Source organism: Brienomyrus brachyistius, unplaced genomic scaffold (assembly GCF_023856365.1).
Source record: "Brienomyrus brachyistius isolate T26 unplaced genomic scaffold, BBRACH_0.4 scaffold42, whole genome shotgun sequence".
Taxonomy (NCBI): domain Eukaryota; kingdom Metazoa; phylum Chordata; class Actinopteri; order Osteoglossiformes; family Mormyridae; genus Brienomyrus; species Brienomyrus brachyistius.
In genome coordinates, this window is record NW_026042317.1 from 1,817,285 (window position 1) to 1,843,818 (window position 26,534).

Here is a 26,534-nt window from a genome sequence, read left to right on the forward strand (position 1 = left end):
TTCTCGCTGGTAGGTCTCTCTGACCTTACTGCACTGGGAGAAAAGCCCAGTGTAACATGGGCTAAAATGTAAATGTGTAGTTTTTTAGATCTTAATCTGAAAATCCGTTCTTCGTTTTCCCAGAAGGTGGCAGCACATGAACACTGCAAAACTGCAAGCTTGGCTTGTCGCTTTGTATACAATAGTGCGCTATCCGTATATTAAAAATACTACATAATTACATACATCAATCAATATCAAGAACAGAAAGATGCCCACACAATATACCAAAATCTTAAAATCCCCCTTGGCAGCATGTTACGCTGTAGTTTGGTTTGTCTAAGCTCCACACTTTCCCAGAATTACCCTGGACTGCTTCCAGTACGGAAGCCCAAAGAATCAGACACGAAGCTCACATAACTTGGCAAGAGGCCCCTGAATTACCTAAAGTGGATGGAGTTTTCACCTCGGCACATGGGGATTCAGAGCAGACACAAATGAGCGTGAACCCATGTGTGATTTACAGTAAAAGGTGACTGAACACAATACACAGCCTCTGTAGTGTCTCCACTGTCCAGCAGGGGGTGCCAAATGAAAGCTGCCCAGCAGGAGTAAACAGGTTTCCGGAGATGCTGCATTGCAGTCCCACAGTCCTCTAGTCTTAAGTGCTCAAATTTTGTGGTCCCTCTATACCTTAGTCTCATAGTCCATAGTGCCCAATTCCCCTTTGCCCCACTTCCATGATCCACAAGTCCCTAGTCTCCTTGTTTCTTAGTCCCATGGTCCCTAACACTGTAGCCCCTTTTCCCCTGGTTCCCTATTCCCTTAGTCCCATAGTCTCCTAGTCCTGTGGCCCCTAATCCCATAGTCCTTAGTCCCCTAGTTCCTACTCCCTATTCACCTTGTATTAAGCAGGGAGCAGGATTCTGAGGCCATCTGATATGCTTTACAATGAAGCTGTGCTAAAACCAGTATATGCATGAGGGTGTTTGCGCTGCCCTGCACTAGACTGGCTGTTCCTGTAAATCACTTATATGAAAGTGCCTGTGGAACACAGATAAAATCCACATGTCTGAGGTGGCTGGCATCTGGTCTTTCTCATGTGTCAGGCCTGCGATGCAGCATTCAAACACATGGTCTCCTTTTACAGCCAGCAGGTTACGCAAACGTACCGCTCAATCGGGGCCATGTGGACAGCTGTCTGCCATCTCTGATTGGCCGTCGAGTCCACGGACCCCAAAGGTTAAACTGGACACTGGCAAGCGTGTCTGATTCATCAGATTCCCGTCTGCTGGGTTGGGCAGCATCACATTGAGGAAGAACCTCATTGTGTTTTCAGCTACCTGGCATTAGGAGCTGATTACTTCAAGTCATTAGGACTTTTTTCATAGAGATTCTCTAGCTGAACAAGTAGAGTGTTGCATTTATGATGCATTGGTCATGGGTTCAAATCCCCCAAGAATATGCATAAAACATAACCCTTCCCACTGCTGTAAGTCATTTTGGATAAACAAGTCTGGTAAATGCAAAAGTGTTTCTACAAGTGGTACAACAGCATGCCCTACTGGTCAGATTAAAATGCTGTTTGGATATATTCCATTTCATAATGTGGCTTCTGATTATAACGTCAATGTGTAATAGGAATTGATTGGAAACGTATTCACTACTTCTTTTACAAATGTATTTATCTGGACGAATTGGTCCAATTGGTCTCACTTACCTTAGACCCCTGGGAGAAAAGCTTAGTGTCCATGGGGTTAAATGTAAATGGATATTCTATGTGATGAGTAATATAATCTGGGTTAAGGACGACTCAGATGCAGTAGCTCTGGGAAAGACACAGGCTTTATTAAGGGAATACAGCAAACAACACTTGGAAGAATGATGACGGAGCTGAGGAACCATGAGAGCAGGAACATTTATACACAGTAATCAGCGACGGGAGAGAGGTGTAGGAGGATAACAGATCAGGGTGGAGAACGTCAACGATGGGATACAGCTGGGGAGGGTTAGGAGAGTTACGGAGGGCCATTAGTGACCTCTGCTGGCTCAATTGGGAGGAGACGGGATAGATCACGTAAGTACTAAGATTAGACGCATCCATCTTCCAAACACTTATCACAAGGGTATCCCAGAGCCAATTACAGGAAACGCAGGGCAAAAAGCTGGGGTCCACCATGGATACAATGCCATTTAATCACAAGGAACACTCACAGTTATGGAGTCCGGACAATTTACAGATGCCTGTCAGAGTCGCTGCAGGAAGAAACCCATGTGGGATAAAGAGAGCAAACAAACGCCACACAGACAGCTTAGGAGAAGGATGGAAACATTCAACACTGCAGCTGCAAGGCAGCCCTGTTACCCACTGAGCCGCCCCTCACTGGATTCTCATGGTTAAAACAGGACATGATGCCCAATACATTCAAAATGCACATGTGGAGGATTTCAGCCATATGGTTTTGAGTAACTTCTACACCCACGTACCATGTGTGAGATGGAGCCTGCCAGTTCCTCTTATGGTCCAATTCTGCTCATGCGTTACTAAGATTATGGTACTTAGGTCCTCCATCCATCAGATCCTCTTCTCACTGTGGTCATGCTCATCCACTCTGGACACTGTATGCTTGGTAAAAGACTCTCATCTCTGTATCCTTGGTAGCGAAACAAAAAGGGGGTTTGCTGAACTAGATGGGCTGAGACTGGAAACAAAGAGGATCGTGAGGGATCACAAATGGGAGGACTAGCAACCGGGAAGGTCACAGGCAGCAGGAAGGTCTAACATCAATGGCCGAGACAAATAGATACTTAAATGCAAAGACTAACGAGGGGCAACAAGCAACACTCATGAGTTTTTTTTTTTTATTAATTCTGTTGAAGCATGGTTAAAAATCAATGTCTGACTTTTATTAGTTAAATTTCATAGAATTTTTATTTATTATTACTTTTGTCAGATTAAAGTTATTTCTGTGACCATTGTGAGTTTTTCTTTCATTGACTGAAGGGTACCAACAATTTTGTCCACGTGTGTAGCTAATCAATACCTCAGTGACTTTTCAAAACTAGTTTCATGAATTAATTGAGCTGGTGGTGAAATTTAACAAATACATGAAATGGCCAAGGTGAACCTGAGGAGAGGTTTAGGAACCATATTGGTGTTCATCTAGCCATCCAACAAGATATCAGTAACTTTTTGGAGAACATAAGAAATTCCTTTTAGTTTTTTTTGTTTTACTCATAATTTGCACATGTTCTAATATTAAATTTTGTTTTTAATACTGAGAAAATATAAATTTACTACCCAGATAAATAGCTTTAAACATTTCCTATGACTCCCTAAGACTTTTGCACAATACTGTATATATCTCAGGATTCCTAATGAAACAGGATTTATGTATTTTTTTTCTGGTAATTGGTAATCACCTACACTACTTCATTGATGATCAGGTGCCTTTCTGTTGTTGTTGTACTAACGTGACTTATTAAGATTTTATGTTATTTATGTTTACTTAGTTAATATATGATTAATTTGATTATATCATTATCTGGCGGCATGGTGTAGTGTTGTGGTTAGCACTGTTGCCTCACACCTCTGGGACCCGGGTTCGAGTCTCTGCCTGGGTCACATGTGTGCGGAGTTTGCATGTTCTCCCCATGTCGTCGTGGGGTTTCCTCCGGGTACTCCGGTTTCCCCCCGCAGTCCAAAAACATGCTGAGGCTAATTGGAGTTGCTAAAATTGCCCATAGGTGTGCATGTGTGAGTGAATGGTGTGTGACTGTGCCCTGCGATGGGCTGGCCCCCCATCCTGGGTTGTTCCCTGCCTCGTGCCCATTGCTTCTGGGATAGGCTCCGGACCCCCCGCGACCCAATAGGATAAGCGGTTTGGAAAATGGATGGATGGATATCATTATCTTTACTAAGTTACCTCAGGACCGCTGTAGGTTTTGAGTTAATAAACTGTCTGCCGTCTGCCGCCCCCTGCTGGCCAAAGCGTCGCCGCTGCGATATCAGGCTGCTGCGCTCAGTGAGCAGAGAGCGCGGATTAAGTCTGTTACTCAGTTACGTTCTGGGCAGCGCGGAACCGGGACATTAATGGGATAGAATAGGAAGCCTTTATTGTCAGTATACAGGTAGCAAATACAATATATAGACAGAAATATTAAATATACATATAGAGGGGAGGGGAAAAGCTCCCCCACTCATCAGGCTTAGATTTCATTACATTTTATTTTATTCAGAATCAGAATTCACTCCATTGGTACAACTGCATGTACTATGAATTTGTTTAGGCAGTTTTGGTGCATTTACAGACAACATAGAACATAAGTCAGAGAAAAACAGTCATTCTACATGTTTGTTCAGCTTACAGAACCCAATTATTAACATACGTCACACTTCAGACAGAGTAAAAAGGGTTATACTGGTTATAAAGCAGAGATTTTACCTTTTTGCCACGGAGAAGCAGCGACATGTGAGACTCTGATACGGTAAAAATGATTCCTCCAGCACACAGTGAGCTATCCCAGCATGCACAGCGACACGGGGGGGTTTGGATAAACCCCAAACCCTGGATAGAGGGACTCAGTGAATGAGGAGGTGAATCTGTGCAGGGGGGTCAGTCCATCAGAGGAGACTCTGTAGAAGGACAGAGCACCAGCCCCCCAGTCCAGATACACTCCTACTCTGCGGGAGCCTGTGGGCTTTATGGGTATGAGAGTCTGTTTATTATTGTGACAGACAGAGTGTCTGTGAGGAGAGCAGATAAGCATCCATGACTTGTTATTGGCTCCAAGCCCACAGTCCCTCCCTCCTTTCCTCTCGATCCCTTTATAAGTGACTCCTATCAGGACTGCATCTCCATCCCACTCAGCCTCCCAGTAACAGCGGCCAGTCAGACTCTCTCTGCACAGAACTTGGCTCCAGCTGTCAAATCTCTCTGGATGATCAGGATATGGCTGCTCTGCCCCCCCTGTCACCTTCCTGTCCCCCCCTGACAGAGACAGGAATCTGTGTGCTGTGTTGGGGTCCAGCGTCAGCTGGCAGGAGTCTGTAGGCAGGAGGAAGAGCGATTGATCCCATGACGAAGCCCAGCATCTCCATCATTATCACTGTCACACCTCACACACTCACTCACACAGAACTCGCTCCAATACACACATTTTATTCCCAATATACTCATGTAGCCGCCCGAGTCTGCGGCGCTCCGGCTGCCCCCTGCGCTGAGAGACTCGCTGGGGCCGAACTGCACTTTAGCCTGCGCTCTATTATTCTGTACGATACATAAAATATAAAAAGTCAAATATGTGAATTACCTCAGGAAATGTTGGTCGCCCGCGCGACGCCGGTGGGAAGACGCGCCAAAATGACGCGCATGTTATGGGATAATTATAGGTAAATAAAATTACAAACAGCATTCATCAAACATATTAACCATAAAATTACACAACAAAGATTACCACTAAAAGTGAGTTTGTCTTTAGGTCACAATATGAACGTCTTTTAATCCACTTTGGACACACACCTCTCTCCAGCAGCGCGCCGACGCGACGCTCCCAACGCGGACGCATCTAGGCTGGTTCTCCGCAAAGCGCAGCACTCGCGCATTACACCGCGTATGCGTACATGGAAACGTTCATATTTCTCTGGTCAAGCTGTGTACTTTGCACATGCGCACGTGTCCTATTTAAGTATTAGTAGTAATTCTGATATTCCCTGCACACGTACCACAGCCGCGAGGTCTGTGTATGTTTCCCTACGTTTTACAAATTCAGAGCGGCAGTTCACGGGGCTGCCAACTTTGATCAACTGGCTGGCGTGAGCTTTTCAATTTGGGACAAGTCTGCACACATATGCATACGCATTTAAATGTATGCAACAGTTCTATTACCTTGAAAATTGGCTGTAGGGTTTGCAAACTACCCCAATCCTCATCAAAATCATCTATGTTGGCGTTTAAAGACAAATTTGTAGTGCGGCAGGCGGTCGTCCGCGGAGGAGTAAAATGCATCATAAAAGTCTATACAAACACGTCCGCTTATACGTGCGCGGAGAGGTACCAGTCTGGCCGCCACGTTTTCTGTGTTGATTCCGGCTTCGTCTGCGCACTTACATGAGGATAACAAGACGCATGCGCGACGTGCAGTGCCACCAGAAATTGGCGTGGCAGTATGGTCACGTTTTGTCACGGAACATTGTCTTTACTAACGGTACAGATCGTATTAAAGTAGCATCTAATTTTTTTAAGAATGAGTGTCCAGAAGAGCTGTATATTTTCACAGACAAGAAAAAAATATTCCGAACACTATTGTGTCCTTCTTTGTACAGCGTCTTCAAAATTTAATGGCAGTATAAGTTTCTAAGAAAGCAGTGTCATGCATACAAGGTACAATGAAATTCTAACCTGAAATTCTTACTTACCTACTTTCATAAGCAGCATTATTTTTCATACAGTTCCATCCATCCATCGATTTTTCTGCCACTTATCTAATATCCATCCATCCATTTTCCAAACCACTTATCCTACTGGGTCACGGTGGGTCCGGAGCCTATCCCAGAAGCAATGGGCACGAGGCAGGGAACAACCCAGGATGGGGGGCCAGCCCATCGCAGGGCACACTCACACACCAGTCACTCACACACCAGTCACTCACTCATGCACACCTACTGAATGGGCAATTTAGTAACTCCAATTAGCCTCAGCATGTCTTTGGACTGGGGGGGAAACCGGAGCACCCAGAGGAAACCCCACGACGACATGGGGAGAACATGCAAACTCCACACACATGTAACCCAGGCGGAGACTCGAACCCGGGTCCCAGCGGTGTGAGGCAACAGTGCTAAACACTGCACCACCATGCCATCCTTAATTTTTAATTAAGAATTAAAAATGAGTATATTGGGTCCTAATTTGGTACTAAACACCTGTTTTGTTTTATAGAGAGTCCACCCCACAGCCTGCCAGACACATTCAGTAAACTGATTATGCTATTAATGATCGTATTGTGCTAATTTTGCTCAGTAAGCAATGTGCAAAATTAACTAATGTGCAAAGCTAATTAATGTCTATCATTATTTGAGATTGTTATGTTTATTACTTATTGCTGCTCACAATGATCTGCCTGATATTTTGACCAAGCAATGGACACAAATAAAATAGTGAGTTTAATATTGATTCTACAACAGCTATTAATAAAAGTGAGTTTGTCTTTAGATCACTATATGAACGTCTTTTAATCCACTTTGGACACACACCTCTCTCCAGCAGCGCGCCAATGCGACGCTCCCAACGTAGATGCATCTAGGCTGGTATATAATGTAGTATATATTATATATAATCTCTCAGGTTATATATAATATATAATCTCTGGGTCTGCCCCCAGGCCTCCTCCTGGTTGGACATGCCTTGAAACACCTCCCCAGGGCGCCGTCCAAGAGGTATCCTAGAACCATCAACTGACTCCTTTCAATGCGGAGAAGCAGCGACTCTACTTTGAGCCCGGATGTCTGAGCTCCTCACCCTCTCTAAGGCTGAGCCCAGACACCCTGCTGAGGAAACTCATTTCTGCTGCTTATACAGTATTCACAATCTCATTTATTCGGTCATCACCCAGAGCTCATAACCATAAGTGAGGGTAGGAACGTAGATCAACTGGTAAATTAAAAGCTTCACCTTCCAGCTCAGTTCCCTCTTTTTCCAAATTGCTGCACCGTGAACAAACCCCCAAGATCAAAGCCAAATTGAACTTTATTGTCATCTGCACCATATATAAGTATAGAGAGAGATGAAATGGCGAAGCTCAGGGCCCACAGTGTAAGCATAAACTTAGTCCAATATAGAGAACAAGACAAGACAATGTGCAAAGGACTTACAGGACAGTGCAACTGAGGAAGAGGAGTAGATTATGCAATATACAGTAATGTGCAATACTGGACAATGTGCAATATTGTTAGAACTATATTAAATATATGATGTATTTCTGCAGTCAGTTAGACCTGAATTCACCATCATGCACGCTGTAACAGCCTGAGTTCACAGTGTAAACAGTGTATGATAATAGTAGTAACAGCAGTAACACGTCTAACATTTCTAACAGCTGAAAATAGGAATAGAAGCAGAATAATGGGGCAGACAGAGAATAATGGGGATTCTTATTATTGCCCCCATGTCAGAGTGACAAAGTGTTAAGTTCAGTGCAGTGCTTAAGGGTCAGTCTGTGGCCTTTAGTTGTGGGTTACGGGGGGGTTGAGGCAGTGAGGAGGCAGAGTGAGGGATCCTGGGAGGCAGCATGGTGTTGAGGAGCCTGACAGCCTGGGGGTAAAAACTGCCACGCAGCCTGGCAGACCCGGCTCTGATGCTGCAGTATCTTCTCTCAGGTGGCTGGAGTGTGGAATGACCATGTGAGGGATGTGATGGGTCCTGCACAATGCTGCAGGCCTTGCGGACACTGCGTTTGCAAAAAGCGGCTTGTAGGGAAGGGAGAGGCATCCCATAATGTTCTCTGCTGTTTTCACTGCTCTCTGCAGGAATTTGCGGTCAGATTTGTTGCAGCTGCCACACCAGATGGTGATGCAGTTAGTCAGAACACTGCCGATGGTGCCTCTATAGAACATGGTGAGGATGGGAGGGGAAGGTTTGCTTATTTCAGCGCCTCAGGAAGTTTAGTCTTTGCTGGGCTTTCTTGAATAAGGAGCTGGTGTTATTTGTCCATGTAAATTCCTCAGTTATGTCCACACCGAGGAACTTGGTTCTCCTTACAGTCTCCACAGCAGTACCGTTGATGCTGAGTGGGGTGTGGGCAGGACGTGTCCTTCTGAAGTCCACAATCATCTCTTTTGTCTTGTCAGCGTTGACAGATAGATTATAGTCTCTGCACCTTGTGGACAGACTTTCCACCTCTTCTCTGTATGCTGATTCATCTTCTCTATTTATCAGTCCCACCACAGTTGTATCATCCACAAACTTGATGATGATGGTGTTGGACGTGTTGCAGCCCATACATACTGACTGGGGCGTCTCTGTCAGGAAATCCAAGATCCAGCTGCAGAGAGTGGTGTTCAAGCTTAACCCCCTCAGTTTTTGAGGGACATGTTGAAGGTAGAGCTGAAGTCTATGAATAACATCCTGACATCTGTGACTCTCTTACCCAGATGTGTCAGGGAAAGGTGACGGGCAGAGGCTACGGTGTCCTCAGTAGACCTGTTGGACCGGTATGCAGATCAGAGAGGGTCTAGAGAGGTGGGAAGATTAGTCTTTATGTATTACTGCCATGACCAGCCTTTCCAAGCACTTCATGATGATTGACATGAGTGCTACTGGGCAGTAGTCATTCAGGCCTGTCACTGATGGCTTCTACAGCACTGGGATGATGGCGGTTAATTTGAAGCATGCTGGGACAGACCACTGGCTTAAAGAGGTGCATTCTGTGAGGACCCCAGCCATGTGGTCAGTGCATTCTCTCAGCACTCAGCCAAGTATGTTGTCAGCTCCTGCTGCCTTGCGTGGGTTGACTCTGGATAGAGTACTTCTCACATCAGCTGTGGTCAAACAAAGTAGCTTCTCACTTGGGGGGTGGGGGGGGGGTGTCGGCTTATTCTGTACAAAACAGTTGTTTAGCTCATCTGGAAGGGAGACATCACCGCCATTGATGTGTAGGATGGGCTCGTAGATCGTGATTGGCTGAATTCCCTGCCATATACGGCGTGTGTCTTTAGTGCATTTAAAGTGTACATTGATCGTCTGTGCATGTGCCTGATTGGCTATCCTCATAGCTCGGGACAGGTTGTCTGTGGGCGTCCTGAGGGCAGCCTTGTCTTTAGATCTGAAAGCTGCATTTCTGATTCTTAGCTATGTGAGCACTTCCCTCATCATCCAGGGCCTTTGGTCGGCTCTCGTGGTCATCGATCACAGAGTTTATATACTCCTCCAGGTTGATGGCGTCACCATTTATAGCAGCCTCCTTAAAAATGTCCCAGTCAGTAGATCCAAAGCAGCCTAGGAGAGCTGAGACGGCACCAGCTGGCCACACTCTTACTGACTGGTTTGTTGTGCTTCAGCAGGGATTTATACACAGGAACCATGATCACAGTGACATGGTCTGAGTAGCCGAGGTGGGGGGGGGGGGCCTTGTAGGCCTCACAAACGTTTGTGTAAACATTGTCCAGACAGATTCTCCCTCTAGCTGGGATGTTCATATATTGGAAGAATTTGGGGAAAACTGGCTTCAGATTTGCCTGATTGAAGTCTCCAGCAATGATCAAAAAAGCAATTTTTTTTATTTTAACTTTTTTTTTTTTTTTTTTTAAGCAATTTATTGCTGCACACATCTCAGTTAAACCAACTGGGACGTCACAAAGTTCACGATCCACATCAGTTATTCCCGTGATGTTTGAGAAGAAATCAAAAATTTTGGATCAAGACTCCTGACATACAAATTATTAAAGAACTCAGTGCAGAATTCGGCTATTTTCTTGATGTCATCTGCAGCATTTCCATAAATCCTCACCCGCATAATGCAGTTGTTCCTGACTTGCTGACTTTCCAGCCTAAAGAAATAGGCTGAGTTCTGCTCACCTTGTTCAAGCCATTTTTGCCACAATCTAACAAAGGCTCCTTCTGCCTTATGTTTATATATAATCATACAATTTATTCTGTATATTTTATTTATTCTCACAAGTGAGACTGGAAACTAAGGAACCGACCAAGATGGTTTTCTCGCACTGCCCCCTGGTGGACATGACCTTCAATCCTCCAGATAGATGTAAACTACGCACGCAAGTGTAGTCGTGTCGTGTGAAGTCATGGCCCTAAAGCACAGACTTAGGAGATGTTCAGTGTCACAGCCAGATTGGGTAAGACTGCAGGTGCCGTCTTAGGACAATATTAATGAATCTGAAAAAAAGTACAGTCAGCGAATGCACAAAAAGGGCAAATGTGAGGGAAGGACTTCAGGGGGAACAAAGTGCATCAAAGCCCACAGCTACTCTCTCTCTCATCTGACTCCAGTTGTGTGTCACCTACACACTGGGTCAGACAATGTGTTTTATACATTAAACTGATCTTTACTGAATATCAAGCCTTTGGTTGGAAAATCTTTATTAATGACTGATTGTATTATCAGGATAAACCTTGATTTTTATGCGTTAAACTGAAATGGGGTCACATGAAAACTATGCAGCAGCCCTGATCAAACCAGCTACTCCTACCTGCCCTTTATCAGTGAGACTAGAGCACTTAGGGAAGGAGGTGGAGCAGCCGCCTTATTTAATGGGTTTGAATTATTTTTACAAGTCAGGCACTACTTTCTGTCAGAAGGGTAATTATGAATCTGAATGAACAGAAATTACATGTGGAGTTCCTCAAGGGTCCGTTATTGGCAGTGGGCAGTGGTGGCTTAATGGTTGTTGGATTGAATCCCCGACCAGCAAGGCACCGCTGAGGGACCCTAAGCAAAACACTGCTCTCAGGGTGCTGAATTAGCTGGCCCTTGCTATGTCACGATGTCACATATGGGTTAAAAGCAGAGGACACATTTCGGTGTTGTACACTGTGTGCTGTGGTGTGTCAACACTGATCACCAATTAGAATTATAATCCTCACTGAGCCTCTTTGTTCAACATCTACATGCTTCCATTTGCTCAGATTACGGAACACTATAAAATCTCTGGAACACTTAAGGCCATGTTGTTAGTAATTAAAAAAAAAATCACAACAAATAATAATCCATTGTTATGCATTATAATCATGGCTTTAAATATTTATCAAAAGGCATAACACATTATAGGCATGCTTATTATGCATAATGAATGATGTATGAAGCTCTCTTTAGTGCACTATAAATACCTTCATAATGCATTATAATGATCGGTATAAGCATTAAGGATGCTTTGTATTGCATTATGAAGGTATCTATAGTGCCTTATAGTTGAGTGTGTCATAAAGCATTCATAAAGCGTTATAATGGTGGATATAATGTGTTATGCTTTTTTTTAAATATTTATAACTGTGTTTATAATGCTTTATGAGTGCAGTATAATTAAGCAATAACATAATGTATAAGAAGATACTCCGGTATATCATGGCTGTGATTCGGTCAAAGGCACAAGGCTATAGGCCACCACAAAAAAAAAAAAAGTTCTCATAACATCAGTGCAAGTGGGAGGGGCCATCGTGTCCAAACCATCCGCATATCTGGATAATTCAGTCAATCACCAATATAGTTTTGTCTAATATTTCCGGTGCCAGCAGTAAAACAACTAGCCAGCTTATTATCGGAGTAACTTTGCATTGTAAATGAAAACCATGCCACAGGTCTGATAAATAAAATATTATGGCACTAGAGTGGCGAAGAGATCATGAGGCAGATTGCAAAGTTCAGTTATTGGCATCTTTAATAGTGCGACTGTTAAAAGGACAGTTGGCAGCTTATAAAACTTATTCTGGAACAGAAAAGAATAAATCCAACAAAACGGAATACATATGTGTGATGCCCGGCCCGTCCGCTCCTCGTGTGTGCTACGCCCCCTGATTACCCACGTGTTCTTTCATGATTGTACCCAGCTGTGTCCGATTATTTTCAATCAGTCCTGTGTATTTCAGTCCGTGTCTTACCTGAGTCCTTTGTCTGTCATTGATGTTAGTTGGCGTTTCATGTCTCCTGCTCCCTGTTTATTTATTAAATCCCTGGTTTACCCCGACTTCCGCCTGTCCGCCTGCTTCCTGCCCGTTCGCCTCGCACGATCGCCGTTCCGTCCGGCTTTGAACGTGACAATATGAACCTTTACTGTCACTGTCACCTATGTTCATTTTCTAAACTGGTGGAAACACAGGCAGGTTCTGAAAAGGTATCAAGTGACAACCAGCCAGTATTGTGCATGAACGAGTTCAAAAGAACGCGTTCATTGAACACGTTCATATTTCAGTGAACTTTGAACTGAACGCAACTTATTAGTAAATCAAGAACTTGAACGTGAATTTTATGTGTGATGAACGGCGTAGACGTCGTTCACTGTTGGAATGCAATTAAACATCGGGATTTATTTTCACCTGATGAGTCGAGTGACAAGGTCGGCTCACACATTTAAACAGCATGTTGTGTTGTCACTCAAGCACTAGCGAAGGGCTCCTCCGCTCGAAAAATAAAATGCTCAGCCTGACTCTCGCTCAGTGCTTGTGTGCAGTGCATCTTGGGTAACGTAGTGTAAAGCCAAGGACAGTCGAATCTAATGTCTTTAGCTTCACACTACGTTTCCCATAATGCGCACACACACACTTCTCAAAGGGCACAGCCTTGGCAACGCATGAACGCGAAGCGAACTGCTGCAGCAGTAACCATGGCAAGCGCAGAGGAGGAAAGCTCAACCACCAGTGGAGCTGGCACAGAAAACACGGATGATGCTGGCTGTAACTTTGACAATTTACGGGCATTTTACACACTGTTTCACAGAGACTCTGACGGTAAAAACCTAACCTTTCTGTGCAAGCTTTGTCCACCTGCGCTGAAAAAACAAGTTAGAACATCAATGACCTCATTTTCCAATTTGAAAAGACACGTTGAGTTGAAGCATTCGTCCAGCGTGAAAGCATATATGCAAGCCCTTCAAGGTCATAGAGGGAAGGGCAAAACCCCCAGCCAAAGTCCCCAAACGACTCAAGTCACACTGCCTGCTGCCTTCAGGGGTATAATCTCCGAGCAACAGGTAGACAGATTAATAATAGACTACATTGTTGGAGATTTACAGCCACTGAGTAAGGTTGAAAAACCCTCCTTCATAAAACTAGTAACTGGTTTGCAACCAGGCAGACATGTGCCCTCAAGAAGACAGGTGCAGGGACTAATGAATAAGGAATTCATTGAGGTTATCAGTAATTTAAAAGCTGAACTTGCTGAGCTTGACTTTGTATGCACAACAGCTGACTGCTGGTCAGCTGTCAACAAAGGATTCATGGGCATCACAATTCATTGGCTTGATAAAAATGATGTGTCACTCAGGAGATCAGCATGCATGTCGACCTTGCATGTCGTCGTGTCAGAGGGTCACACACATATGATGTCCTGGCTAAAGTGCTGACGGATGTGTACAAGGAATTTAAAATTCAAAACAAAATTGTGTGCACAGTGACTGACAATGCTTCCAATTTCGTCAAAGCATTCAGCTGTTTTGGAGACAGTGTTGTTATTAGAGCAGCTGATGAGGTGACTGAAGGCAGTGACACAGGATCTACCCCTGCTGAGAGCTCCGATGATGAGGACGATGGTCTTGAGCCTGCACTTCTGTCAGAGTGAGAGGATCCCTGCCTCCCACCTCATAGAAGGTGCATGGCCCATACTTTAAATCTTGTTGCCACAGATGCAAAGAATGTAACGGATAGGCTGTACAACAAATTAGCGAGGCCTGTATTTTCCAAGGCATCTGCTCTGTGGAATAGGGTGAAAAGGAGTGCGAAAGCCTCAGATTTTGTTGAGTAAAAGCTAAAGATTGGCTTTGTCACTCCGAACGACACACGTTGGAATTCTATGTTCCTCTCAATGCAGCGCCTGGCTCACATAGCCACCTTGACTCCCCAGACCAGCAATCTAACAGTGCCATTGGATGCCACTCCTGAGTATGACAGACTCCTTCTGCACACCATCTGTGATGAGTTTGGGCTTCGTTGATTCACTCCAGAGGAAGTAGACTTCATCAACAAGTTTGTGAGTGTGATGGGTCCCTTGGCATGTGCTCTGAACATCCTTCAGGGGGAAAAAAACACATTCCTCGGCTACCTGGCTCCTACCATTGTGCAATTGAAAAATGATTTGGATGGTCTGTTGGATGAGAGTTCAAAGCCTACAGCTACACCAGGTCTGACGGCATGCCGCCCCCTCATCCAAACCTTTATTTTAACCCCCTGATGACCTAGAGGGGAAAAAGAGTGCTTCATCCTTTTTTAAGTTCAAGCAAAGCCCATCAGCTGTCAATAAGTCTGAGGTGGACATCTATCTGGACGCCCCAACCACTGACGAGTTTACTGAATACATGCTGCTGCCCAAACTGAAGAAGCTCTTCATCAAATATAACACAGCAATCCCATCAAGTGCTCCAGTGGAGAGACTCTTCAATACTGGTGGCCAGATATTTAGGCCCAGGAGAAACCGATTGGGAGATGCCAACTTTGAAAAGCAACTGCTGTTAAACGTGAACAAAAAACAGTTTGGACTGAAGCCGTACCATGGTCTGTAGAGTGTTCATTACTTACTACAACAATGGCTTCTGTATGTGAAAGTTTTTATTTTTAATAGTTCAGTGAGATGGTGCCACACACCTTCAAGAAGCGTGAGAGTTTTTTTTTTTTTTTTAAATAAAACTAAAGAGATATTTTGCTGAATAATAAATATTCTGTTCTGTCTAGTTTTCATTTGAGATGGATATGATGCCGATATGTGTTTACAGTACTTTTCTTTTCCTTCCCTTGTCTAGTATTGGGGCAAGAGATAAATAAACCATGAATAAGAATCATATTTTGTGTCCTTTGTCTATACATGTCCATATATGCAAGAATGTAGGTAGGTTATAGATGTATGTTAAAACAAAATAAATTTTGATTTAGACTATATATTGCACCTAAAAATAAAATGAACTGAACTTTGAACTAGTTCAAAAATTTAAATTGTGAGCTATGAATGTGAACAGTTCACTTTGAGCATGTATGAACTGAACTTTGAACTAGATCATGAAAAGTGTGAACTTGCACAACACTGCTCCATTCTGAGAGCACAGTGATATCCACAAGCATCACAAACCAGCCAATCACAGGTTGGAGAATTTAGCCAACTGGTCCTGTGTGTATATTAAATGTTTAATGTACATGACAATAAAACGTCATGCTTTTTAAAGCCATTTAAGGCGTTGTTTGTCAATTAAACCATTTTTAATGCTATGTAAGACCAAATTGGTTTAATTACTTCTAATCCTAATAATGTCCCACGGAAACCCAGTCTTAGAGCTGTCCAGAAAAAAAATATTTTGATGATATTTCAAGGAAATTACTTTGTAACGGTGCTTAATAGGAGGTGTGATGTCCTGGAGGCAAACCTCAAGTGCTTCTGTTCTTTCTACAAGAAACAACAAACATTTCAGGTATGTAGCCATTTGAAACATTGTTCAAAATTAAGTTCAGTTCACTCCACACAAGCAATAGCTTCCATTATTTCCAGTCCACATTTAATATTTCAGAATTAGGTTAAATGACTGATATTTTAAACTGTATTTGTCAAACACTGCGCCCACTAACAGGTGAATAATATTGATTACCTGGTAATAGTGGCACCTGCTAGTAGGTGGGACCTATTAGGCAGCAAATAAGCAATGTGTAGGATATACTGGGATGCAGAAAAGTGGACAAGCCTAAAGATTTGAGTGACAGGGGCCAAGTTGTGATGGCTTGATGATTCGGTCACAGCATCTCCAAAACTGTAGGGAAATATGTGAACGGGTGACGGAGGCTCATTACATGTCAGATAGTACAGCAAACCTTCAGAGGTCTAGAGGAATCCACGCCCTGATGAGTCATGGCTATTTTGGCGGCAAAGGTGAGCCTGGGCCCCACCATGAACCTGCTGACCACTGCAGGACCATCTCACAAGAGCTGGGGGTTATGATCCAGCTCTCTAGCCATCACCAAATGGCCCATATCAAAGTCACTCCCATCCTTACACTTGCACATTGTTTCTGCTTCCAACACATCAGCTTCAAGGACAAAGCATCCACCTGCTGCCTAATATAACCCCCCCACAGTCAGAAGCCACTGTAACCAAATAATCAATGTTATTCGCTTCACATGTTATGGCTGATCAGTGTATAACCTCTGTATCTCAGTTACGTTTCAGACTGTTTTGCTACATTGTGCAGATTAATATACTGTGTTTATAATACATTTCAAAATTTCCCAAAATTCAGCACATTGTCAGTTTCACTGGCCAACACACTGATCATCGTAACATCATCAAGTTCTTTAGCCAAATTAGGTGTGCTGAGCAATGGGAAACCTGACACTGCAGTACAGTGAATCATGCAGCAGGACTGGGAAAATGTAAAAACACATTTTACCTCCAAGGGCCACTGTTCTCCCACCTTTTTTCATTAGTCTTACACGTCTGTAAACACATAAAATATGTTTGCACATATACTGTACTGATCCTGAGAGGATTAAGATGGCAAAAAAATCAATTGGGCTGGTGATTGCACAATATTTTAGAAGCTAAATTATGAAACGTATGACTATATATATTACACAATGATAAGGTATAAATACAGAAAAGCTACATACCGTTGGAGTGAAGCTGAAGTCCTTCTCTCTTCTAGACAATGGAATCAGTAGAAATGAAGTTTTGCCACGACATGAGAAGCCAGGAAAGTGAAGCAGAACATGAACAGGAACATTATTCAGCCTTGGCTGACTAGGTCTGTATTCCGGACATTACATTCATGATTTAATTTGACTGCAGGGGGCTTGAATAATTTTAACTTGCTTGCAGGTTCCCTATGTACAGTATGTATTACCTTTCCTGACCTTCGGAGGTCCTCCCTCCTGTTTCGGAGCATTTTTAAGGCTTTTTTCAGAATTTCCTGCTCTTTGCCGACGAGGCTACAGGGCAACTCTGCTGTGACCTTGAAATTACATGAAATATTCTGTTAAAACACTTTATTTGGTGATTGAAAATTTAAGCCCTCATTGGGCTTTATGTGGTAAAAAAGTAAAATAGAGAAATTAAACTATTTGATTAGAAATATTGATTTTAAACAGTTTTATGAGGTACAGACTTTGCTTATGACAGGGTTCCAGTCAATTTCCGCTCCCTTGCAGGCAGTGGTCCACATTTTTGATGCACCCAGGGATGATCTTACAACAGCCTGGTGGAGACGTGTAGAAAAAAGAAAGATATCAGTTTTGCACCAAAAACGTTAGAATAGAGAGGAGTGCAGGTGGACATAGAATGAGCAGAATGAATGGTAGCAGTATTTCTGATGTGAGAACCACTTATTCTGCTGATTCTACTTCCACCTGCACTGTCTGTGTTCTAACAGCTCTGTCCACTTTAGTTTCTATTTCCAGGACTGTGTGATACTTACACTGAATCTCTTTTGTTCAGGTGTTGCCGCTGATTTCCCTGCTTATTTTTTAGGAAGTCTTCTGCTTCCACTCCAGACTGCTTGAAGGAAAGACCATGAAACTAAATATGATATATTCTGTAACCATGACCTGACAGCAGTATGTCTGTGAAACCACAAAAAACACAGAGCTTGCTATCAAACAGACAGTTTACTTGCCTTTAGTTTTAAAATGGAAATTAGGGATTTCCTCAGTCTGAAGTTTTTGGGGAACAAAAGGTAAACATCTTGCTCCCCAATGTCCACAAAATCATCCCCTGTCACACCTTGTTCTTCATGGTTAAACACAGAGAAAATAGATTAATCCACATGACTGTAACTATAAAACCCAAAATATTATGGCCACACAGAGGTTGAAAAAATAACAATGATTATGAATAAATTAATAATAAAACCCCATAATATAATTAAGGCACGCAGAGTGAGCACATAGCAGGCATAGCAACAGTAAGTAAGGTGGATAAAGGGGCAACTGAGAAGACTGCATCAGCAAATTTAGCATATTTCCCATAAACACAACACTGATAGGAGTTATCAATTTAGCATTACCATATACAGTACAGTACTGTGCAAAAGTCTTAGGCAGTCCAAAGAAATGTTTAAAGCTGTTTATCTGGGTAGCAAGTGCACTTTGGCTTAGAACAAAAAATACAATTTAATATTAGAATGTGTGCAAATTAAGAGTAACACAATAAAAACTAGTAATAATTTCTTCTGTTTTCTAAAAAGTTACTGATATCTAGTTGGATGGCTAGATGAACACCGCTTCAGTTCCCAAACTTGTCTTCAGGGGCACATCAGCCGTTCCACGATTTTGTTAAATTTCACCAACAGCTCAATTAAATAATTAAATATATTGGTTCAAAAAGTCAGTGAGAGACTGACTAGCTGTATGAGGTGCCTGCCTTCTTTGCCTGCCTAAGACTTTTGCACAGTACTGTATATATATATTTAGGTCCACAATCATGGCCTTACAATGGCTGAGGCTGGTCGGACGAATGATGGGAGAACAACCATGTCCTCAACCATTCAAACATTTCATAGAGCCAACAGGTATGTAATCCAACAATGTGCCCTGTACTGTAATATTGTCCTCTTACTGCAATGCTTCATATTACAGTATCCATTTACATTTTATATTACACAGTGAGTGTTACTTTATACAGTTACATACTGGATGTATACTGTAGCACACATGTCGCGTCACTCATGGTCACACACACAGAATAACCTCCCCCCAAACCACAGGCAATATGCCAGGACAAGCAGTGTAGTACAATCTTTTATTAAACACGCAAGAGCAACCCCACTACTTAACACACAGGGGGGGAAACAGAATATCTAACACCACGAAGGGGGGGGGGGGGGGGGACATGCCCTACATACATACCTTTCCCACTGAATACACCCACATAGAATTAGCACTTCAACCTCCCAAATTCCTGTGAAAATGTTACTGCGATTGAGCATGTACATGAGCGATTGACTTCACACTAATACAATCCAAATCCAAAACATACATGATAAATGTGCTTTTCTACTTTTATGAGAACTGAAAGCGCTTTACAATTCATGCCTCACATTCACCCATCCACACACCGGTGGCGGAGGCTGCCATGCAAGGCGCCAACCTGCATGCCGGGAGCAATTTGGGGTTCAGTGTCTTGCTCAAGGACACTTTGATGGGGTCACGAGAAACCAGGGCTCGAACCTGCAACTCTCTGGTTGCTAAACGATAGCACTACCTCCTGCGCCACCATCTTCCCCAAATGTAAGGAGAAGGAGGTTCCTCGGAGCTCCGAGATGTGTTTGGCTGTAATAAATCTGGAATATAGTTATATGACATAGTTTTTGATAACACCAGCATTTACTTTTTAGCCTTTTCAGCTTTTATTGAAAGACAAAACAAAATTAAAAAATGCAGAAGTTTGAATCACTGTGTGTTTATTTCAGTTATTTTATATTGGACTCAAGGATTGGTTTCATCATACAAATACAGCACATATAATGTTTACTTGAAAATACTGAAAAGTAAGTGATACCAGAATCAGGGGGTCAATAAGCTTTTAAGTAATAATATGGATTGTGCTTGGGATAGAAGCTGCACTTTGTTTTGAAGAAAAGTATAGATTTTGAAAATATGCAAATTAATTGTAATAATAATATTAGTGACGTTCATTTTCAGATTACATTAATTACATAGCTAATAATACATTGAGAAGAAATGGTTTGTCATTATGTGGATGGAAAGACATAAAAGTGATGTGGAAAATCGCCTTTTACCACTGAAACACATGGGGATGGGTGGTGCTAATAATGGTACTGCAGCCAGCCAGTAGGGGGCGCTTGACATGTAGAGTTTTCACCTTTTAGAGACGTTATGGTCTCCATGTTTTTTGCAGTCAGTGCTTTGATCACAGATTTGAAAGCAGTATGCATAATGCATCAGGGCTCACGCTGAAATTCCCTATATTTGGATATATTATGTAACATGGTTCTGTAGGAATGTTGGTACCTTGGAAACACACATATACAAATATACCTTATATGTGAGTTTGGATATGGGTGTGGCTGCAACTGGAGAGGCTTGTAGTACATATTCTGCAAAAATTTCATAATGGTTGTTGCAAATATTATGTACAAACCATGACAGAGACTTGAATGCATGCATGGGTTTTGTTGGGGAAGTATCAGTTCATGAAATACATTACTGAGGAAACTGTAGTTGTTTAAACTCTTATTTAATACTATTAAGCACAGACACGTCACAAGGAAAATAAACTATTATTTATAATTATGGAGCACAGAATAACTAAACATAAAATATATATATATATAGCATAGAAAAATCCAATAATACTATCGGACAAAATGGCCATGGAAATGTAAGAGAGAGCGGTGAGCTGGAGACCAGAGTCTTGACCCTGAGGAGTGAAATAAAATATTTAATTTCTCTGTTGTGTCACAAACCTGACAGATACACTACCTGTCAAAAAGAAAAGAACTTACTTCCTCACGCATTTCTAAAAGGATGTTTTTGTCAAATCCCTGCAACTCACTGAAAAACAACAGATCAAATTCACATATTATGACATAAATAAAAATATAATACAGACATATAATATAGACAGTTCATGGTGCATTTTGTAATACTCAAGACACACCAAGGCCATGCAGAGTGCATACTGATAAAAGGGAGGGGAGGGGGGAATACTTCAATACATTCTCTGTATCACAACAATGTCCAACAATTCAAGGTGGTCTGTCTTACAATTGTCATGCGCCGCTTGTCCGCTCCTCCCGTGTGCCACGCCCCCCTCGTTAACCTCGTGTGGAACCCCGATGTCATTCGCTGTTTCCAGTTGTTTTCATTAGTCCTATGTATTTAACTCCGCTTCAAAATATGTTTCCCCAATCATGTTATTTAAGTCGCTACTTCTGTTGTCCCGTGTTCCTAGCTGGTTTCCCCAATAAATCCTTTGTTCCCCGATTCTCCGTCTTCCTGCTCCTGCTTCCCCGATCCATGACGTGACAACAATCAACATGAACGCACCACAGTCCACAGAACCAATCTGTCAAGGAACATCCTGCGAAATACAATATAGTACTAACGAAGACATTTGTTACAATTCTAATACAAATGTAACGACAGAAAATGCTGAAATCCACTTTACCATGTTTTTCAAGTATTTTCCAGTATCCTGGGCTTATTCGGTTTGTCAGTTTGCTGCAAAAGGAAATTTGGAATAGTCAGGGACACAATAAGTACAGCTTTTCATGTAAACGGGATTAAAACTCTATGTAGGAATAAATGGACAAACAGAAGACCTTTTGTCACATTTCTAAATGTTTTACTGTTAGGCCGCGTCTGGCTGTGAGTGTTACCCAGAGCATATGACAGTCTCTGCCCCAACTGTCGGCAGGAATGAACGAAGAAAATTATGATTAAAAAAGATCCAACAATACAACTTAAATGTCATAGCATTTATTGTACAATATACTATACATATGATCAGGATCACATAACTGCATGGTGCGCAAGTACGCATTCCCTGTACACTCGCGGCAACTCCTTGTTGTAGCAGCGCAAATGGGTACCATTTATTTTATGTGCATTCACGTTGTTATGAAAAGAAATTACCCTGCATCTTAACATTTATGTGGCTAATTTGTACTTCGTCTGCGGCATGAAGGCTAAAATGCACAATGATTTCTTGTCATAACATTGCGAATGTACATAAAATAAACACGTATTTGCGCTGCTACAAGACATTACCGCGCGTATCGGTTTAAACGGCGAATAAGTACTTTCACACCAGGTATGTGCCCCCTGCATATGATCATGTTTGCATATAAAATAAAGGGCCGACTTACGCAGGGTTGCCAACTTTGGTCAGCTGGTTGGCGTGAGATTTTCATTTCGAGACAAGTCTACACACGTATTCACATTTATATAACCGTTTTATTACCTTGTAAATAATCTTTAGGATTTGCAAACTGCCCAAACACTTTTGATCTAGCCAGTTTTAGGTTTTAAATGGATTAATAGAGATTCTCCATAAGGATCCTGACTGTAAAAAAACTACCTGCATTTAAATCATACATTAATGACACAAAATACCTTAAAGTTTACTTACTTATTTTGCATAGTAGAAACAAAGAACCCCCTTTAAGGGGGGGGGGGGGGGCACTTGACATTTGGTGTTTTCACCTTTTATAGATGTTATGGTCTCCTTGTTTTTTGCAGTCAATGCTTTGATCACAGAATAAATGTTAAAGAAGTGAGCACTTCTGTCATGCTTTAGTAAGATTAGTAACACACTGCTTCAGATTTCAGTGACCTGATCTCTGCTTGCAAAGAGCCTGAGATGGACCTCAAAGGTTTAAATATACATTTGCAGATAAATTAAATGCTATGTGGCCCAGTGGGTGGCGCTGTCTGGGGATTTGAACCCCCATTACTGCATGTTCGTACCTTGTTTGTGCTGGTTTGCCTGCTGTTTCTGCCGCAGGTGAAAAAGCATACAGGCAGCTGAACCGGTGTCTCTAAACAAGCCATTGTGGGTGCAGGTCATAAGGCGATTTCCTACTGCACGAACTTGGCCCAATTGAAGGTCTTAGGAGGTAGTTCCTGAACCATTTTTTAGTTCCAAAAAGAACATACTTTTTTCTCGACCAAGACTTACTGGGTGGGGCTTATAGTGATAAACTTTTCCTATTGGTTGACCACAAGCCCCAGCGCCAACTTGAAAGTTTCATGGAAATGCAGGAAAAGAGAAGTGGAGCAAAAATTGAGCAGATGTAATTTTTTGTAGCTCAGTTATACTAAAGGCATCAATGAGTAACTTTTTTGCTTCTGTCCCCATAGTTCTGCATCTGAAAATGCGATTGATAATGATTAGCGTAATGAAGAAGTGTATATTATGGACACTGGACTGGAGCATTATCAGATAACCTCTCAGTTATCCTTGTGTGAGAAATACACACAGTCACATATTGAGATTATATTAGATGATGTGGTTTTGAGAGTGGGGCGGTATGGTGGTGCAGTGTTGCCTCACACCTTTGGAACCCGGGTTCGAGTCTCCGCCTGGGTCACATGTGTGCAGAGTTTGCATGTTCTCCCCATGTCGTCATGGGGATTCCTCCGGGTACTCCGGTTTCCCCCCACAGTCCAAATACATGCTGAGCCTAATTGGACTTGCTAAATTGCCTGTAGGTGTGCATGTGTGAATGCATGGTGTGTGAGTGTGCCCTGCGATGGGCTGGTCCCACATCCTGGGTTGTTCCCTGCCTCGTGCCCATTGCTTCCGGGATAGGCTCCGGACCCCCCACGACCCAGTAGGATAAGCGTTTTGGAAAATGGATGGATAATAATAATAACAAATAATGATGATAATAATAATTGCACTATGTCCAATGACTGCCAGTTACTGTAAACAGTAAAGTACACGTAAACTGGACATGACGTGTTAAAACGTCCGAACGGCTTGACACGTAAATAATGTACGTGTCAAGTACATCATTTGCTGACAATTACTTTGACAGCTGGGAGGAAGACACAGAGTAGATGAATTGATCATATTGAGGGGTTGTGCCATTGCCTTTCTCTGTCCATGTCCTTGTGTTCTACACCACATGATTGTTTCCTGTAAACCTGCGTTAGGCTCTTTCTGTACCTTTCCGACACAGAAACCTTTTCTTAACATGGATTTATAACTGTCTTCTCACTTGAGTATGAATGATGCTTAGATATAATCTATATAATATAAATTTGATATATACTATATATGTGCACCCCACAGAAATCTCCACAATTGTAGAGATACATACGGTCTCTATGCTTTTCCTAGAGAGCCCAGGCATGAGACACAAAATAATCAGTTTTCCATAGCATTTTCCTCCAAGCCTTCTCTAGTTAAACCATAGAGACTATACCATCTCGCGTAGTCACTGGATAGCATGCAAAGAGCCATTTCTGTGGTTTTTGTTCTCTTGCCCCATTCATCACAATCGCGGTGGATTTAAAGAAAAAGTCAAAAACAGTACTGTGTCATGCTATGTGTAATAGGATTGCAGGTTAGCTTAATGGACAGTCACCCCCGTTTAATTTTTTTACAGTTTTTCTGAATACTTAAACACTAACAATGATTCTTATAAAACTATTAATAGTTATAGCAAAATTACTCACTGTTTTGCACTCAGTTTGCACTTTTGTAACACACAATTTGCAAATGTGTAAATACAATCCACTGCACAGCACTCTTTTTGCGGAACTGTAAACACAACTCACTGTTTTACACACAATTTCTAAATGATCAACACACTCCTAGTAAAACTATACACATTTATAGCTATTGATTACACTACTTTGCCAGCTGTCTGGCCACACTGTCACATGTGAAAACGGTTTTAGATAATTAGTTCACTTTGCAATCAGCATGAGCGCTATAAATAAGCCACAGGTACAGTAAGCTTTCAGTGTGGAGAACAATGGAGGGAGAAGGAAGACTGAGAAGAGTGAGAATTAGAGAAGGGCGAGGAAGAGGATGAAGACTAGGAGGTGAATTTAGAGGATGAGGAGGTGAAGAGGAAGGAGGAAGGGTAAGAAGAAATAGAATAACTGATGTCATCAGAGCTACAACAGTGGATCATGTGATCAACCATGGAATGACCCTGAGGGAAGCTGGCCAATGGGTTCAGCCTGACCTGAGCCGCTACGCTGTAGCAGGCATCATAAGGACGGTTCCAAATGAGAATCGGTTAGTACAGTTACTTCACAGTACGTTTTGTAATAGTACTATACTCTAATGAGAAACACAACAATGCTGTACAGGTAAAAACTGAAAAGGGTACTCTACAGACCTGCTAGACATCCAGAATCTGGGGGCAGAGGAAGAATGTTCACTGAAGAACGAGAGACCCATATAGTTAATATGGTGATCACAAATAATTCCATTAGGCTACGAGAAATACAGCAGCGTATAACAGAGGATGACACCATCTCCCAAAACATGAACAATGTGAGCATCTCTGCATTATCTCGTGTACTGGCATGCAACAGAATCAGGATGAAGCACATTTACAGAGTCCCTTTTGAAAGAAACAGTGAACGCGTTAGCATGGCAGGAACATTATTGTACACGGTGCCATAATCAATGTCCCAGGACAGCGTGGTGGTAACATAACTATGTGCGCAGCTATAAGTCAGAACGGTGCTGTTCACCATCATGCAACCCTGGGCCCATGTAACACTGCACACATTATTACATTCCTGGACAGCCTACATCATATGCTCACTAATGTTCATAGACCAGTTATGTCATCATCCATCCATCCATTTTCCAAACCGCTTATCCTACTGGGTCGCGGGGGGTCCGGAGCCTATCCTGGAAGCAATGGGCATGAGGCAGGGAACAACCCAGGATGGGGGGCCAGCCCATCGCAGGGCACACTCACACACCAGTGACTCTCACACACACACCTACGGGCAATTTAGCAACTGCAATTAGCCTCAGCATGTTTTTTGACTGTGGGGGGAAACCAGAGTACCCGGAGGAAACCTCACGACGACATGGGGAGAACATGCAAACTCCACACATGTGACCCAGGCAGAGTCTCAAACCCGGGTCCCAGAGGTGTGAGGCAACAGTGCTAACCACTGCACCATCATGCCGCCCCCCATAAATTCATTTTTCCATTTTTATTTTCAATAATATTGATGTTAACTCAGCATCTTATTTTCAATGTTGAAAAAGTCGCTTTATATCAAGGTTTCGCCACCATTAATTTTTCAATATTGAAAAAATGACCAAAAATCAATTCAGTTTCAATGCTGATAATTTATCACTGACCATAATTCAATGCATTTAACTATACTTCAACGCTGAAACAATAACATGATGCT

At 42.4% G+C, this 26,534-nt stretch overlaps 1 protein-coding gene across 1 annotated transcript in view; it reads right to left on the reverse strand.

The window, feature by feature from the left end:
• Nucleotides 1-4,193: 4,193 nt before the first annotated feature.
• LOC125722753 (protein NLRC5-like) overlaps nt 4,194-26,534 on the reverse strand; it is a 519,818-nt gene continuing 497,477 nt past the window's right edge. The window contains exon 24 of the mRNA XM_048998943.1: nt 4,194-5,027. Within this exon, the coding sequence (XP_048854900.1) occupies nt 4,498-5,027 (530 nt within the window). The 3' untranslated portion in view covers nt 4,194-4,497. The remainder of the gene's footprint in view (nt 5,028-26,534) is intronic.